Raw genomic sequence first — 14760 nt, forward strand, 5'->3', positions numbered from 1 at the left:
CCTTCTGAGGTAGGTCAGCCCATCTTTCTTTTATCATCATTTTTGGGGTCCTTTTCAGTCTTTTGTTTTTATTCATTTTGTTTCATTCTTATTTTAATACATGCTCATTTCCCCCTTTGTTTTCAATTGTTTTTTTTTTTTAAAAGATACAATAAAATGTGTCTCTTAGATGTAACTATAGTTCCCAGAAGGAAATCTTCCATATCCTTGTAGAGGCCATTTTCATAACCAATGGGTCCCAGGCACTGTTCCCTCTAAGAGGGATTCCCAGATGTTGTTGACTACGACACCCAGAATCCCCAGCTGCACTGGCTTTTGCTTGGTAATTATGGGAGTTGTAGTCAACAATATTTGGGAATCCTCTTAGAGGGAACACTGGTCCCAAGACAGAGCATCATTATGGGCCAGTGACTATTTTATCATGGCGGCAGCCATTTTTTACCCACATTATATTATGCTGAATTCCGGGATACACCGTCCATTAGAATGGTGTCCGCAAGGAGGTGACTGTGTGGAGGAACTCCTGCTGAGAGTTCCTGCTACAAGTAAGAGGTACAATTTATTCTTTTTTAAACAAATGTATGGAGGTTCCATGATCCATTCTTCCTTGGCTGTCTTTGCTATGGAATGGATGGAACCAAATAAGACTGTGGCCCCTTTGTATCAGATTTCATTCACTCTAAAATGAGTGCACATGCCTAGTACTTAACTGACACATCAATATCTCATGCCAGATTTTTAGCTCACATGATTCCTCTCCATTTATTCTTCAATGGAGTTTAGATGAGTCCTATAACAGACACTCAAGATTAACCTTTCATTTTTTTCATCTTTCAAGGAGAACACTTTTAACGTCCTAGTTAACACTGATATTATCTGGGGAGGGGCTGCCACTCAATGGCGGAGCTGAGCCTTTGTATGCAGAAGGTCCCAGGTTTAATCCCTGGAATGTCCAGCACAGAAAGGCTCTCAGGTTACAGGACATCTGCCTGAGACCTTAGCGAGCGGCTGCCAGTCAGAGTATATATTCTGGGCTAAATGGCCAGTGCTCTGACAGTACAAGGCAGCCATTCCTATGATACAAACTGTGTATTTCCTCTGCTTAATTTATGTTCAAGTTCTGCATTTTAAGTACCAAAAAAAAGTTAGAAATGATATAGAAATAATTAGGTTGCTTTTCTGTTTTCTTTTAAATAAAAGTCATCTATTCTCAGGGAAACCATTTAGTTTTAATATTTTATTTTGCAAAGTCATGATCTTCTTTTGCTTTTCTTTCCTTTTTAAAAACTGGGTGGCTTGTTTTAAGAGTGGATAGATGCAAGAAGAAAGATTCCTTATCAGCAGTCTTTTGAGATGCAAGATCATTCAGTGAGTCCTCACCATGACAGGATCATCAACTTACTGGTTTGAACAAACCTAGCGGTCCCTTAGCTGCTGAGTGTTTAGTTGCACCATAGATCAATGTTTCCTTGTGCCATTTGTTTCTTTGTGTTTGTTGTTTTCTGGATGACCTGAGCTGTTGCTTTTGTCTCATTTCTAGCTTTACTCGGCCTTCCTTGCTTTTCTGGTTTTGCCAATGTATGCCTCAAAGAAGAAATGGCAGAAGAGCACAAAGTAACTGAGGTACATGAGGGAACACCATACGACGTTGGAAACGTGTGAGTGGCACTGGCCTTGCTGCATCCAGGCGAAGACCAGGTAGTTGACGATGCAGCCCATGAACATCTGTGTGATTTGCGACAACGTGATAAACATGGCAAACTTGCGCGACACTCTGAAGCCAGCAGCCCGCAAGGCATAGTAAGTGTACATGACGGCATGCACTCCATAATTCATGGTCATAAACCAGCCGCCACCAGCTACCATGTCCTTGTAAGAGTACCAAGAATAAAGCAGTACAGTAATATGGTGGTACCAATGGAGGAAGATGAGCTTCTGTTTCCTAAGAATAATAAATATTGTATCTCCTGAAAAAGAAAGAAAGAAAAATATTAGAAACTAGTAGGAGAGGCCCATAGTTGACTGGGCCAAGTCATTTATATATTACATATGTAGGCAAGTTCAGGCAATTAAATATACATAATAGAATGTTTTCTTAATGTGCTGGGTAAAGGGAAATAAAATAGCCATTTGAAATTTGGAGGGTTTCAACTTCAAACATTCTTTTTATTGACTAATTAAACCCTGCTAACTGACCCCTGCTAACTGGGCAAAGAGGCACCTTTTACCGTGGTGATTCTCTTTATTTAGCAGGGGGGGAGTAACTGGCCCTCTCCACCCCCAGCACAGTACTTCCAGTGACTGTTGCTGGTGTGTGTCTTATGTTTCTTTTTAGAATGTGAGCCCTTTGGGGACAGGGAGCCATCTTATTTATTTGTTATCTCTCTTTGTAAACTGCCCTGAGCCATTTTTGGAAGGGCGGTATAGAAATTGAATTAATAATAACAACAACAACAACAACAACTATATATGGTATAGGTGAATCGAGGTAAATTTGAATCTGAGAAAGATCTTCTGCTTCTCTTGGGCATGATGTTGTTTTTGAATTATTGAGCTAATTGTTGAGTGTGAGATATCAGAACAATAACAGTTAAAGTCTGAGGACTGTATTCAGAAATTCTGCTACAAAACACAGCTTTAAAAACGTGTTCCCCAGCATATTCTGGTGTAAAACTTATTTCTTTTAGCTAATTTCAGTGGCAGGATTGTGTATGCAAAATTTGGTATCTGTAGGTAATCAGAAAGTATGGCTTTCTTCTCATAAACACACCCCACAAACACTCTTCAAAATATACAACAGCTGAAACAAACCTCAGAGGGAAACCTGTGCAACACAATTTTAAGAGGAGGGTGTGGAAAATGAAGACTTTGGGACATGCTCAATTATATTGTCAAACCCCACAAACTGTTTGGGAAATTTGTGTGCATTTCACTGTCAAGCCAGAGATCCATTGGGGAATTTGATTTAGAATCCAGGGTACTTATAACTGGTTTTTTAGTTTATGTGAAATGAAGACAAGATATATATTCTATAGAAATGTTAGATACTATTGGGGGAAAAACTTCAGTTAAAGACATTTTTGTAATATATTTCTAAGCATCGATAATGGCTCCTCATTTAGTGTTAGTACAAGTAAAATGGCAGTTAAATGCATTTATTGATTCAATAATATGGTCTCTGAGGTCATTATGTTTAGTCATGCCAATATGATTCAAAACAGATGAGTAAAATTAAGCTCCCAACCTCACATTCAGATATACAAATAACTATAGAAATGGAATCAAATGTCTAAACCAAATCTTACTCAGTAATGATACAAATCATTATGTCCTGAACTTACCTCTTTGGAAAGCATCTCAGTGCTTCACATTCCAGTTCTTAATGTATTATTTTGAACTAAGTCCCACTGATTTCCATGGTAAATTAGACTTATTCATAGAAATATACACCGGCCAAAACGTTACAGCTTTCTCATGGGACTGAGCCATCTTTCATGTAGGAAGCTGCCTATTTGAAACTGCATCAATGTCTAAACTGAGCGTGAAGGTTTGAAATCTCATACCGAAGATCTGAAAACTAAGGTTTTAGGCTTTGTCTAGGATTATGTCAGTAACAATGTTCACATGAAGGCTCATTCGAACGACTACGTCTTATGTGAATTTTGAGGTGGTATCGCATCTGCTCGGCATGCAGAAGGTCCCAGGTTCCATCCCTGCAATCTCCAAGTAGGGTTGGGAAAGATTCCTGAAAGCTTGGAGAAGCCTCTGCCAGTCAAGTGTAGACAACACTGAGCTAGATGGACTAAGGGCCTGACTTGGTATAAAGCACCTTCCTATGTGGCACTCTTCCACCCTGTGTTTCCTAGCTTCACTTTGGGGATGGTGCTGTACCTCAGTGGTAGAGCATCTGCTGTGCATGCAGAAGGCTCAAGGTTCAATCCCTGGCAACTCCAGGTAGGACTGGGGAAGACTCCTGCCTGAAACCTTGGAGAGCCACTACCAGTCAATACCACTGGTTAGACAAGGCTGCTCAACTTTGGCCCTCCTGCAGATGTTGGCCTACAACTCTCTTGACTATTTGCCACTGTGGAGGGTGGAAGTTGAGCAGCCCTGGACTAAGCTAGATGGAGCAATGGTCTGCCTCAGTGTAAGGCAGCTCCCTATGGTCCTATGACTTTACTGCCACAGCCACTACATCCTCCACAGTTTCTATACCATAGTTGTGATATAGATATTCAAGTATGGTTTACATTTTTGCTCCAGTACTTCCCTGCCAGACCACAAACTGCATTGTTGTAAATGAAAAGGGATAGGGAGGTGGCTCACCAAGCTCTCAGGTAGGGGTGTGCAGATTGCAGAACTGGTTTGACTGGTTTGAATTTGAACCGAACTAGCCTAAAAAAAAAGGGAGCCAGTCTGAATTTGAACCGAACTGGGCCCAGTCTGTTATAGACCAGTTTGAACCAGTTTGACAGTCCGAGGAGCTATGCTTGTAAAGGGGAATCTGGAGAGACACCTTACTGGCACCAGTGGTGGCAGCTCCTCTAAACCTCGGCGCTCCCCCCCCCACCAGCAGTGTGGCTCGCGTGGTAGTGATACGGTGCTGGCCTACATGCATGTGTGGAGGCCTTTTGCATGACCATCTTGAATTGGGGTGGATGACATCATCACAAACTGTGTGGTTTGCATGGTCATGCAAATTCATTCATTCATTCATTCATTCATTCATTCATTCATTCATTCATTCATTTGATTTCTATACCGCCCTTCCAAAAATGGCTCAGGGTGGTTTACACAGAGAAATAACAAATAAATAAGATGGATCCCTGTCCCCAAAGAGCTCACAATCTAAAAAGAAACATAAGATGGACACCAGCAACAGTCACTGGAGGTACTGTGCTAGGGGTGGATAGGGCCAGTTACTCTCCGCCTGCTAAATAAAAGAGAATAACCACATTGAAAGGTGCCTCTTTGCCAAGTTAGAAGGGTCATGCATGTGCGGATGTCATACAAATGGCCTCCGTGCATGTGTGGAGGCTGGAAGTGTGTTGCCACCACATGGGCAGAACTCTTGGGGTGGGGAGCACTGGGGTGTAGAGGAGCTGCCAGTGCTGGCAATGTGCCCTCTTTCTGCCACCCTCCTGGCTGCCCTTAAAAGCCTTTTAAAGGCAGGATTCCCCTTTGCTTGTAAAAGGGAACCTTACGGATGCCCTTAACAAGCATAGCCCCTTGGGCTGTCAAACTGGGTTGAAGTGGCAGTTTGGTTTGAATTCGGTCCAAATTAGAACTAAACCCCTAATGTGCATGGAATTATTTCTTGCAGTGTGTACAGAACCATTTGGGGTGGTTCGTTTTGAATTTGAACCATATTCAAACTGTACTGCTGGCCCATGGCCCAGTTTGGGTTGAAGTGGCTACCAGTTCAGTCTGATGGGTCAAACTGGTTCGGTGGTTCGAGGGGGCTATGCTTGTAAAGAGGAATCCGGTGAGGATTCCGCTTTACAATCACAAGTGTTGGGGGATCCTCTTAAAGGCTTCTAAAGGCCCTTACCACCAGTCTGGCAGTGGCCATACCACTGCTCTTAGAAGGCCCTCAGCGCTCCCCAGCAGCTCATTTGGCTGTGCTGTGAGGTCTGCTGGGGAATGCCAGGGGCTTCCCCAGTAAGTGTGCTTAGAACTGGTTCGATCTGGTCTGTCTCAGACTGGGCTCAGTTTGGTTCGATCGTGGACCAAAGCACCTCCAGTTCAGTTTGTGATCGAACCATTCTAGTTTGAGTTGAACTGGTTCACCTCTAACTGGTTCGTGCACACCCCTAGTACACACCCGTAGTCTCAGGTGCAGGCAGGATTTGGGCTAGCTCTGCTTGGAAAGTTGCAATTTGGAAATATATATCTGGTACCAGGGCTGAACAGCTTCAGCCCTCCAGATGTGGTTGCACTAGAACTCCCATCATCCCCAGTCATAATGGCCAATAGTCATTGATTATGGAAATTGTAGTCCAACATCTGTAGGAGGATGTGCAGCCTTGTCTTATTCTTTGCTGTTAAAACATCTTTATTTTCTTCCTTGCTCTCCTCCCTCTCATTTCCGTTGCTCCCTTAATGTTCTGATTAACTTTATTCATTTTATTTCCTATGTATCAATCAGTTTACAGTATTAGAGGAAGAAAAGTGAGGGCTCTTTCTAGCACAGAGAATATTTTTCTCTGCATGCACATCCTTTTAAGCTCAAACAAAGAATGCCAATAAAGGGTGGGACAAAAGCTATGCCTTAATTTCTGGGTGCAACAATCTTAAACTTATTTCCATGTAAGCAAGTCTAATGGTGGGTTCTTCCAGATAAGTGTGCCTAATTCAGTGGTAGTCCCTCCCCCTGCTTCCTAGACTGCTTCATTAGTAGCAGAAATGCTAACTCACATTTCCATAAGCAATCAGAGGACCAATTTAGCTAATTCTCAGTAGGTTTTCATAGACTTCAAACAGCAGGAAGTCAGAGAATCTTGACACATAAAGGCCCAGATTTTTCCCCTTCCTGGTTTGTGCTGAAAATTAGTAACTCACTGAAACAATATTTTTGATAGTCATCATTATTTAGTGCAATCTGCAGTCCTAACAAGTTTATCAGAAACAAACACTGGAACGTCTGCTGAATCAGTGTTTCACACTTCCAGTTACAAGTAGGATATGCAAACAAAAATGTGAACATTGCCACAAAACCTGATGAGTTTGGTGCCTAAGAGCTTTCTGGAATTGCTGTATTGATGAAACTTCATGAAATAAATGAAGAAAGATGGGATTATGGCCTCCTTCGTGTTTTGGTGTTTCTGAGGGGTGGGGGGAGTTCATTTTTAACCTACTTTTCTTAAGTAAGCTTATGAGATCACCTGGCATTGTGTGTGTGTGTGTGTGTGTGTGTGTGTGTGTGTGTGTGTGTGTGTGTCCCCTTATCAACTTGGTAATGCCTGGACCATTACTGGCCAACTTGGGTACAATTGTAGGGACACCTCAATGGTGTAGTTGATGATGATGTTATCCATCTTAATTCAAGATAGTGGACACATGGACATTTGAAGCACAAGAGGGCTAACTTGTGAACCACTAAATGACCTGAACCAAATCTGCTACAGCTGTAGGGACACATAGGGACACCTCAGCGACATAGCTAGTGATGATGTCATCCATCTCAATTCAAGAAGGCAGACATATGAACGTTTGAAGTACAAGTGGGAACCGACATGGACCAAATTTGGTAGAGTTGTAGGGACACATAGGGACACCTCAAAGGCATAATTTGAGATGATGTCATCCACCCCAGTTCAAGATGGAGGACATGTGAATGTTTGAGCCATATGGCCCAACTTGTGAACTGCCTAATTCAGGCTTCCCCAACCTGCGGCCCTCCAGATGTTCCTGAACTACAATGCCCAGCATACCCAACCACAATAAATTGTGGCTAGGGATGCTGGGAGTTCAGCAACATCTGTAGTTCAGCAACATCTGGAGAACCACAGGTTGGGGAAGCCTGGCCTAACTGATTCGGACCAAATTTAGTCCAGTTGTAGGGATAGTAAAAGGAAAGTAGGCATAATAGTTCTTACCAGAACTACTTGTTCTTTTTACAGCCCAATCTTGTGTGCGCGCACGTGCATGTGTACAAACATACACACACAAACATACACACAAATATAGGAAACTGCCTTATACCAAGTCAAACCATTGGTCCATCTAGGTCAGTATTGCCTACACTGACTGGCAGCAGCTTCTCCAAGGTTACAGGCAGGAATCCTTCCCATCCCTGCCTGAAGATGCCAGGGATTAATCCTGGGATCTTCTGCATATAAGCAGATGTTCTACCACTGTGCCATAGCCCCCCCCCCCACCAAGGAAGTATCTTACAGAAGACAGTGCTCATGTGTAGTCACCCATCCAAATGCAAACTGGGGGAAGTTAGCAAAGGGGACAATTCATACTTGACAAACAGACAAACTTCCCAGTTATTTCAATGGGATTTAGTCCCAGCTAATTGAGAAAAGTGAGAAACTTAAGTATGTAGTACACTGCTTTGGGCTCCTTGGATGAATAGAGGTATATACAATGTAAAATAATAATAATAATAATAATAATAATAATAATAATAATAATAATAATAATAATGCTAAACACTGTCCATATATTCAGTAGCGATATAGCAATGGAGTTTGGACTAGACAAGTGTGCTGCATTAATAATGAACAGAGGAAAAAATAACAAAAACGGAAGGAATAGAACTGCCCAATGGAAACAACATCAAGAACCTGGAAGAGGAAGACCATTACAAATACCTGTGCATTCTCCAGACTGATAATATTGCACACACTGAAGTTAAAAGAAAAATGGAAGTGAATACATCAGGAGAGTTAGAAAAATCCTAAAGTCCAAACTCAATGGCGGGAACACCATACAAGCCATAAACACCTGGGCTATACCTATTATCAGATACACTGCAGGGATAATAGACTGGACCCAGGCAGAGCTAGAGACGCCGGATCGTAAGACCAGGAAAATCATGACCATCAATCATGCTCTGCACCCCCGCAGTGATGTCGATAGGCTATACCTCCCTTGCAGCTCAGGTAGAAGAGGAATGCTGCAAGTCTATCAAACAGTAGAGGAGGAGAAAAGAGGCCTTGAAGAATATATCAAGGACAGTGACAATGAAACAAAGCAGGCCTACAAGAAAGAACAAGTCAAGAACCGAGCAGAAAAATTGAGAAATAAGCCCTTGCATGGTCAATATTTGCACAATATAAGTGGAAAATCAAACATCACCAAGACCTGGCAATGGCTTAAGAATGGCAACTTGAAGAAAGAAACAGAGGGTCTAATACTGGCTGCACAAGAACAGGCAATAAGAACAAATGCAATCAGAGCAAAATAGCAATAGCAATAGCAATAGCACTTACATTTATATACCGCTCTATAGCCGGAGCTCTCTAAGTGGTTTACCATGATTTAGCATATTGCCCCCAACATTCTGGGTACTCATTTTACCGACCTCGGAAGGATGGAAGGCTGAGTCAACCCTGAGCCCCTGGTCAGGATCGAACTTGTAACCTTCTGGTTACAGGGCAGCAGTTTTACCACTGCGCCACCAGGGGCTCAAAAGTTGAAAAATCAACAACAAACAGCAAGTGCTGCCTTTGTAAAGAAGCAGATGAAATAGTGGACCACCTGTAGCCAAAAACTGGTGGGACCATAAAATTGAAAAAGTTGAAGAAAATGAAGATGTAAAAATATTATGGGACTTCCAACTACAAACAGACAAACATCTGCCACACAATACACCAGATATAACTGTAGTCGAGAAGAAAGAAAAACAAGGCAAAATAATCAACATAGCAATACCAGGGGATAGCAGAATAGAAGAAAAAGAAATAGAAAAATCACCAAATACAAAGATCTACAAATTGAAATTGAAAGGCTGTGGCAGAAGAAGACCAAAATAACCCTAGTAGTAATTGGTGCCCTAGGTGCAATTCCAAAAGTTCTTGAAGAGCACCTCAACACCATAGGGGCCACAGAAATCACCATCAGTGAATTACAAAAAGCAGCTTTACTGGGAACACCCTATATTCTGTGACGATATCTATAACAACAACAAGAACAATATTGATAACAAAATTCTGACATCCCAGATCCTTGGGAAGGACTCGATGTCTGGATAAAACAAACCAGTCAATAACACCTGCCTGACGGTGTAAACAAGACATATTACTACTAATAAATTAATAATATGATATGATATGAATTCATAATATAATATGAATTTAGCATCAGTTACATTCACAGGTTCAAATTAGGAACAAGAAAACAATCCATGGGAAGAATCTAGTTTTGCCAGGTTTGTTTTCATTTTCTGGGAACAATTAAGAGAGAGTAGAGAATTTTCTTCTGGTCAACAGGAAAGATACATTAGGTAGACCTGCTTTGCAATTAGCCAATTGCATGGGAGCAAGTAAGCACTATTTCCAGATGTGTCACTGGTTTAACCCATTAATGAGCCCATCGCACAGAGATAAGAGAGGGCAGTAATATTTTTTAAGGAATGGCACATTTTTATATGAATTTGTAGAACTGATTTAGGTTAACATTTACATGACATTTCATGGAAAGGGTGAATGTTAAAGATGCCGTGAAGCTTTATTAAAACTTGTTTAAGCTGCCAGTTCTAATTAAACTTACAAGGAGTTGCTTCTGAGTAATATGTACAGGATGATCAGGCTGAAAATATGCACAGAATCCAGCATTTTGTAATCACGAAGGATAAATCCTTTCACATCCTCACTCTTTTGTTCCCAGGGTACCCATGAAGTGGAAGAGGAGAGAAGGCACTCACCTAGTTCTGGTGCTTTGCTTAGCACAAATGCATAAGCCCAGAATTTGCTGACTGGTCCATTGTAAAAACTCTGGTCACAAACTGACTGCTTCAGCCCTTTGGTCATCAAAATGTACAGCATATAAGCACCCGTTCGAACAGCACCAAATATACTTCATGACCATAAAAAGAAACAAAGAACAAGTTGGTTATTATCAGCAAGGATAAGACACAACTCACAGAGGCCAAGGATACAGCTATTAGCAAAAATAGTCAATGGTTTCCCTGTCTCATCTCTTTTAGCTTTAAAGTTAGTGAAGAAGTAATGGAACAACTTAGTGTTAACTTGAAGCATTGGGTCTTGTCAATAACAGAGGAAGAATGCTAGGACAGATGAATCATGGGCCCAACAGATTTTCTCTGGTGTTTTTATATAAAACCTAGGCTTTGAAAGAGCTGTACATTTTTTCAGGACAAATTTTGGTGTCACTGACCCATAAGTAAATTCAGAGAAAAGCCATGGTCTTCAAGGGAGTTAACGCGGTCCACAGATGCATTTGTGCTGTCTACTTTAAGAAAATATTGATTTAAGTTCAACTCCTGACATCAATCTGGTACATTATTACTATTTTCCTGACTAAGGGGAGTGTCTTGCTAGGCAGAGATGCATGAAAACATTTCCTTTAATTTTTTGAAAGCTACCTGCTGACGTTCAATATCAATATCACGGTGCAGTAAAACGGGTGCTATACTTGGGTCTGGGAGACACACGTTCAAAGCCCTGCTCAGTATTGAAGATCTCTGGGTAGCCTTCACAAATCACTGGAGCTGTTCTCATGATCAGAGATTCCTGGATTAGGAGAGGGTTAATCCAGGAATCTCTGGTTGTCTGGGGCAGTGAGAGCCCTCCTGCTCCAACCGTGCCGAACCTGGGTAGCCCAGGTTCCCTTCCCAGGTTAAAAGTGGGGTAGGAGGATACTCAAGCCCATCCTACCTTCTGTATTGGTCATCTGTGCAGTCATATCCTTTAAAGCTGCTATTGGGCTGCTGGCAGCCAGGTGTAAAGAGGGGCAGGGCAGAGCAGAGCTGCCACAATAGTATGGGCTGCCTTTCTCCACTGCTCTCAATCTGCAGTGTGGTAGTCATTTTTATTATTTATTTTTATTATTCATTTATTATATTTATACACTGCTTAACAGCTAAATCTCAAGGCGGTGTACACAACTGGAGGCCCCAGCTTAAGATCGCAGCACTGGAGAATGCTGCTGCAGTGTTCAGTTGGGGGTGTATGTGCGGCGGAGCCAAGAGCAGGCTCAGGTCATGTGGAAGCAAGATGGTAGGATCCTGCCTTCTCTCCTGCCCACCCCCATTTGGTCATATGAAAGAACCTACTGTCTCTCCACCTAGCATACCTTGCGGGGATACTGTGAGGACAAAAAAGAACATTCCTATTATGTATCTGCTTTGAGCTCCTTGCAGGGAAGGTGGGATATAACATACACATCTTTGAATGCAAGACATTACCCTTCCCACAAATGCTACTGCCAAACAGGTATCCCCTCTCCTATACTCATGCATTTGATTGGTTTTGCTTAAGAGCAGAATTTTCCATTTTATTTTTTTTCCATTTTGCTAGCTTCAGTTCAATTTCCCATTCTATCAAGTTCATTTTGAATCTTATTCCTATCTTCTGAAATGTTAGCTATCCTCCTAGTTTTGTGTCCTCTGCAAATCCGATTAACATTCCCTCCACCCCTTCACCTAGTCAGTGATAACAATGGTTGAAGAGTCCTAAAAGGTGCAAAGAGCCACCCTTTAGAGTGGGGACTCTCTTATATTTAGCAGGGGAAGAGTCCCTATCAAACACTAGCACATTGCTTTTCCCTGGGCTGTTGCTGGTGTGCACTTTGTGTCTTGTTTAGATTGTGAGCCCTTTGGGGACAAGGAATCATCTTATTTTTATTTCTTTTTCTGTGTCAATTGCTTTGTGAACTTTGTTGCTGAAAAGTGATATACAAATATTAGTAATAATATTAACAAGCACAACTCTGTTGCACAAGTGCTTCGTTAGTCTGGAGGTCAGCCATAAAACATGTGTATAAAACACGTGTAAAAGGCTAATATGGGACTGCTTTGACCTCAGCTAGAAGACAGGGCCCTATTTTACAAAGGATACAAACTGGACAGAAACACACATTGTACAGAACAGATGATTGTAAGCACTAGCCTTGTTTACTCTGGAGAATTTATAATTACATGGAGGGGAGTGACATATACGTTAGCATTAACCACACAACTGTGTATACAAGATATCACTCCTGCAATTTTAATTTCTCTAAAGTAAACATGCCTAATTAACATAACCTTCTAGAAACACAAAAAGGTATCTCTTCTTTTAAAAGCTCCAGACATTTTCACTAGCAGAAAAATATGGCAGCAAATGTGCCTTATTTGAAGCATCTACTTCTAGGTTTGAAGTACATGAAGATTTTAAGTGAGCATAGTTACTACCAATACCTCAAAAGCTCTGCAAAAGCTGACATTATACCTATGCTATACTTTAAAATGGATGCTGAATTGATCTCTCCACTTTTTCAAATTAGATGCTTCATTGAGCTGAAATTTTGGGTTCTGTGAAATACCTTAGAGAAATAGCATAGTAATTAAATGACTTCATCAGTGGTTAAGTTACACTTTAATGGGAAGATTTTTCTGACATCACCTGGAAGGTTGAGAATGATTGGAGCATGGTGAGGTAGTGCGACACTTCTAGTAATGGAGATACTGCAACACTTCTAGCAACTGGATAGTAGAATTAATTTTGTAGTGGTCAGTTCATGAATTAATGAATGAAAGACAATCAAATCGTCTGGAAGCCCTCAGGGACATATTCCTGGAAGCCAAAGAGTACTTTTGGCAGGAGGGGAGAGCAGTGCACGTCACTTCCTTTCCCCCCTGCATGCATGCTCAGCTGCTTGACAAGCCTTTGTTTGAGCTTCGAGCAACTTCACTGTGTGGGCACAGCTCCTGCTCCACCTTCCTAATGGTGTGTTGGAGGTCAGCATTCAGAATAAAATGAATATATAAATATAGTGGGTTTTTTTTAAAAAAGGTTATCATAATTATGCATGTATTAGGGAAATTTATGCTAAAAATAAAGAAAATGATACATGAAAGATGTGGCAAAAAACAATATTAGATGATAACCTGGAGTTGTAGAGGTTACAGAATGTGCTGGAAAAGGGCAGCAGATTAAATATTTAGAGAAGCCCCATGTGTCTTATTGGAGGGGGTGTGGATCAGAAAAGGAATTCAACATCATTGAATGGCTGACACTGTGCACAGCACTGAATGGGGCCCCCACTTAGATGGGCAATTCACAGTTAGCATGAAATTAAAAGGATTACAGTTAGGCAACTGCAGGGGTGTAGCTTTAATATAGCAAGGGTGGGGGACAAATTATTATTATTATTATTATTTTGATTTCTATACCGCCCTTCCAAAAATGGTTCATGTCCTTGGGCCTTGAGGGAGAGGGGGTCTCCAGTTGAGCGATCGCTCACTCACTCTTCTGTAGCAAAGATATTGCGGCGGCGGGAGGTGAAGAAGGCTGGGAGTCCAGGGAGGGGCAGGGACCTATCTTCATGTTTTGCCCAGGGCCCACTACAGCTTGCTATGACCCTGGGCAACAGAAACAGATTGCCATGATGGGCCACCCATTGACAATTGTAAGGACCCACCAGGGTTGATGTGCAACTTAAAAGGCAGCCTTGACAGTGCAGTAATAAGGCTGCTGTGCAATGCCTTAAAACTGCTTCCAGGCAGCATCCCTCCTTCCCTATGTTTTTCCCTATAGAAGGAGTGCTACACTGCTGCCCAGAAGCAGTTTTAATTCTTTTCACAGCATCTTCATCACATCACACCACCAGGGCTGCCTTTTAACTTGTGCAGCAGTTGGTCCTTCTACCAATGCAGGGCTGCCAGTCATGTTGGCCACGATATGCAGATGATATTGCTTCTTCAAGCTTCTGTTTGGATAAAACTAATACATCAAAATCAAAACATTGCCTAATGTATTGTTGTGCTTATTAATATCCCACTTCAAGTGAATCCTTGGTATTTGAAGATATAAGAATAGATTGTTTAAACTGGAATGGTAACCTTAACCCTTAAAATTTGATGTCAACCACTTAAAGGCGGTACCTTAGGCTTCCTAGATGAAAGTAATGGTGGAACCAGGGGCGGGGGGGGGAGGACAAAAGGGTCTTAGCATATTTATGGGTGGGTATTATGGGTGGCATCTAAGCCAAAATTAAACCCAAGTTCATCTCCTTCACTTCTTGTTAATACAATTAGAATCAACAGCAAATTCATTCTAGGGGACTACAGGGAGACATGATAGAGGT

The 14760-nt window shown here is 41.6% G+C and overlaps 1 protein-coding gene across 7 annotated transcripts in view; it reads right to left on the reverse strand.

Moving 5' to 3' along the window:
* Positions 1-1222: 1222 nt before the first annotated feature.
* ELOVL6 (ELOVL fatty acid elongase 6) overlaps positions 1223-14760 on the reverse strand; it is a 149704-nt gene continuing 136166 nt past the window's right edge. For all 7 annotated transcript variants that reach the window (XM_053258055.1, XM_053258058.1, XM_053258057.1 and 4 more), the window contains 2 exons: positions 10376-10527; positions 1223-1967 (listed from right to left, as the gene is read on the reverse strand). In XM_053258055.1, coding sequence (XP_053114030.1) covers positions 1543-1967; positions 10376-10527 — 577 coding nt within the window. In that variant the 3' untranslated portion in view covers positions 1223-1542. The remainder of the gene's footprint in view (positions 1968-10375; positions 10528-14760) is intronic.

Source organism: Hemicordylus capensis, chromosome 5 (assembly GCF_027244095.1).
Source record: "Hemicordylus capensis ecotype Gifberg chromosome 5, rHemCap1.1.pri, whole genome shotgun sequence".
NCBI lineage: Eukaryota > Metazoa > Chordata > Lepidosauria > Squamata > Cordylidae > Hemicordylus > Hemicordylus capensis.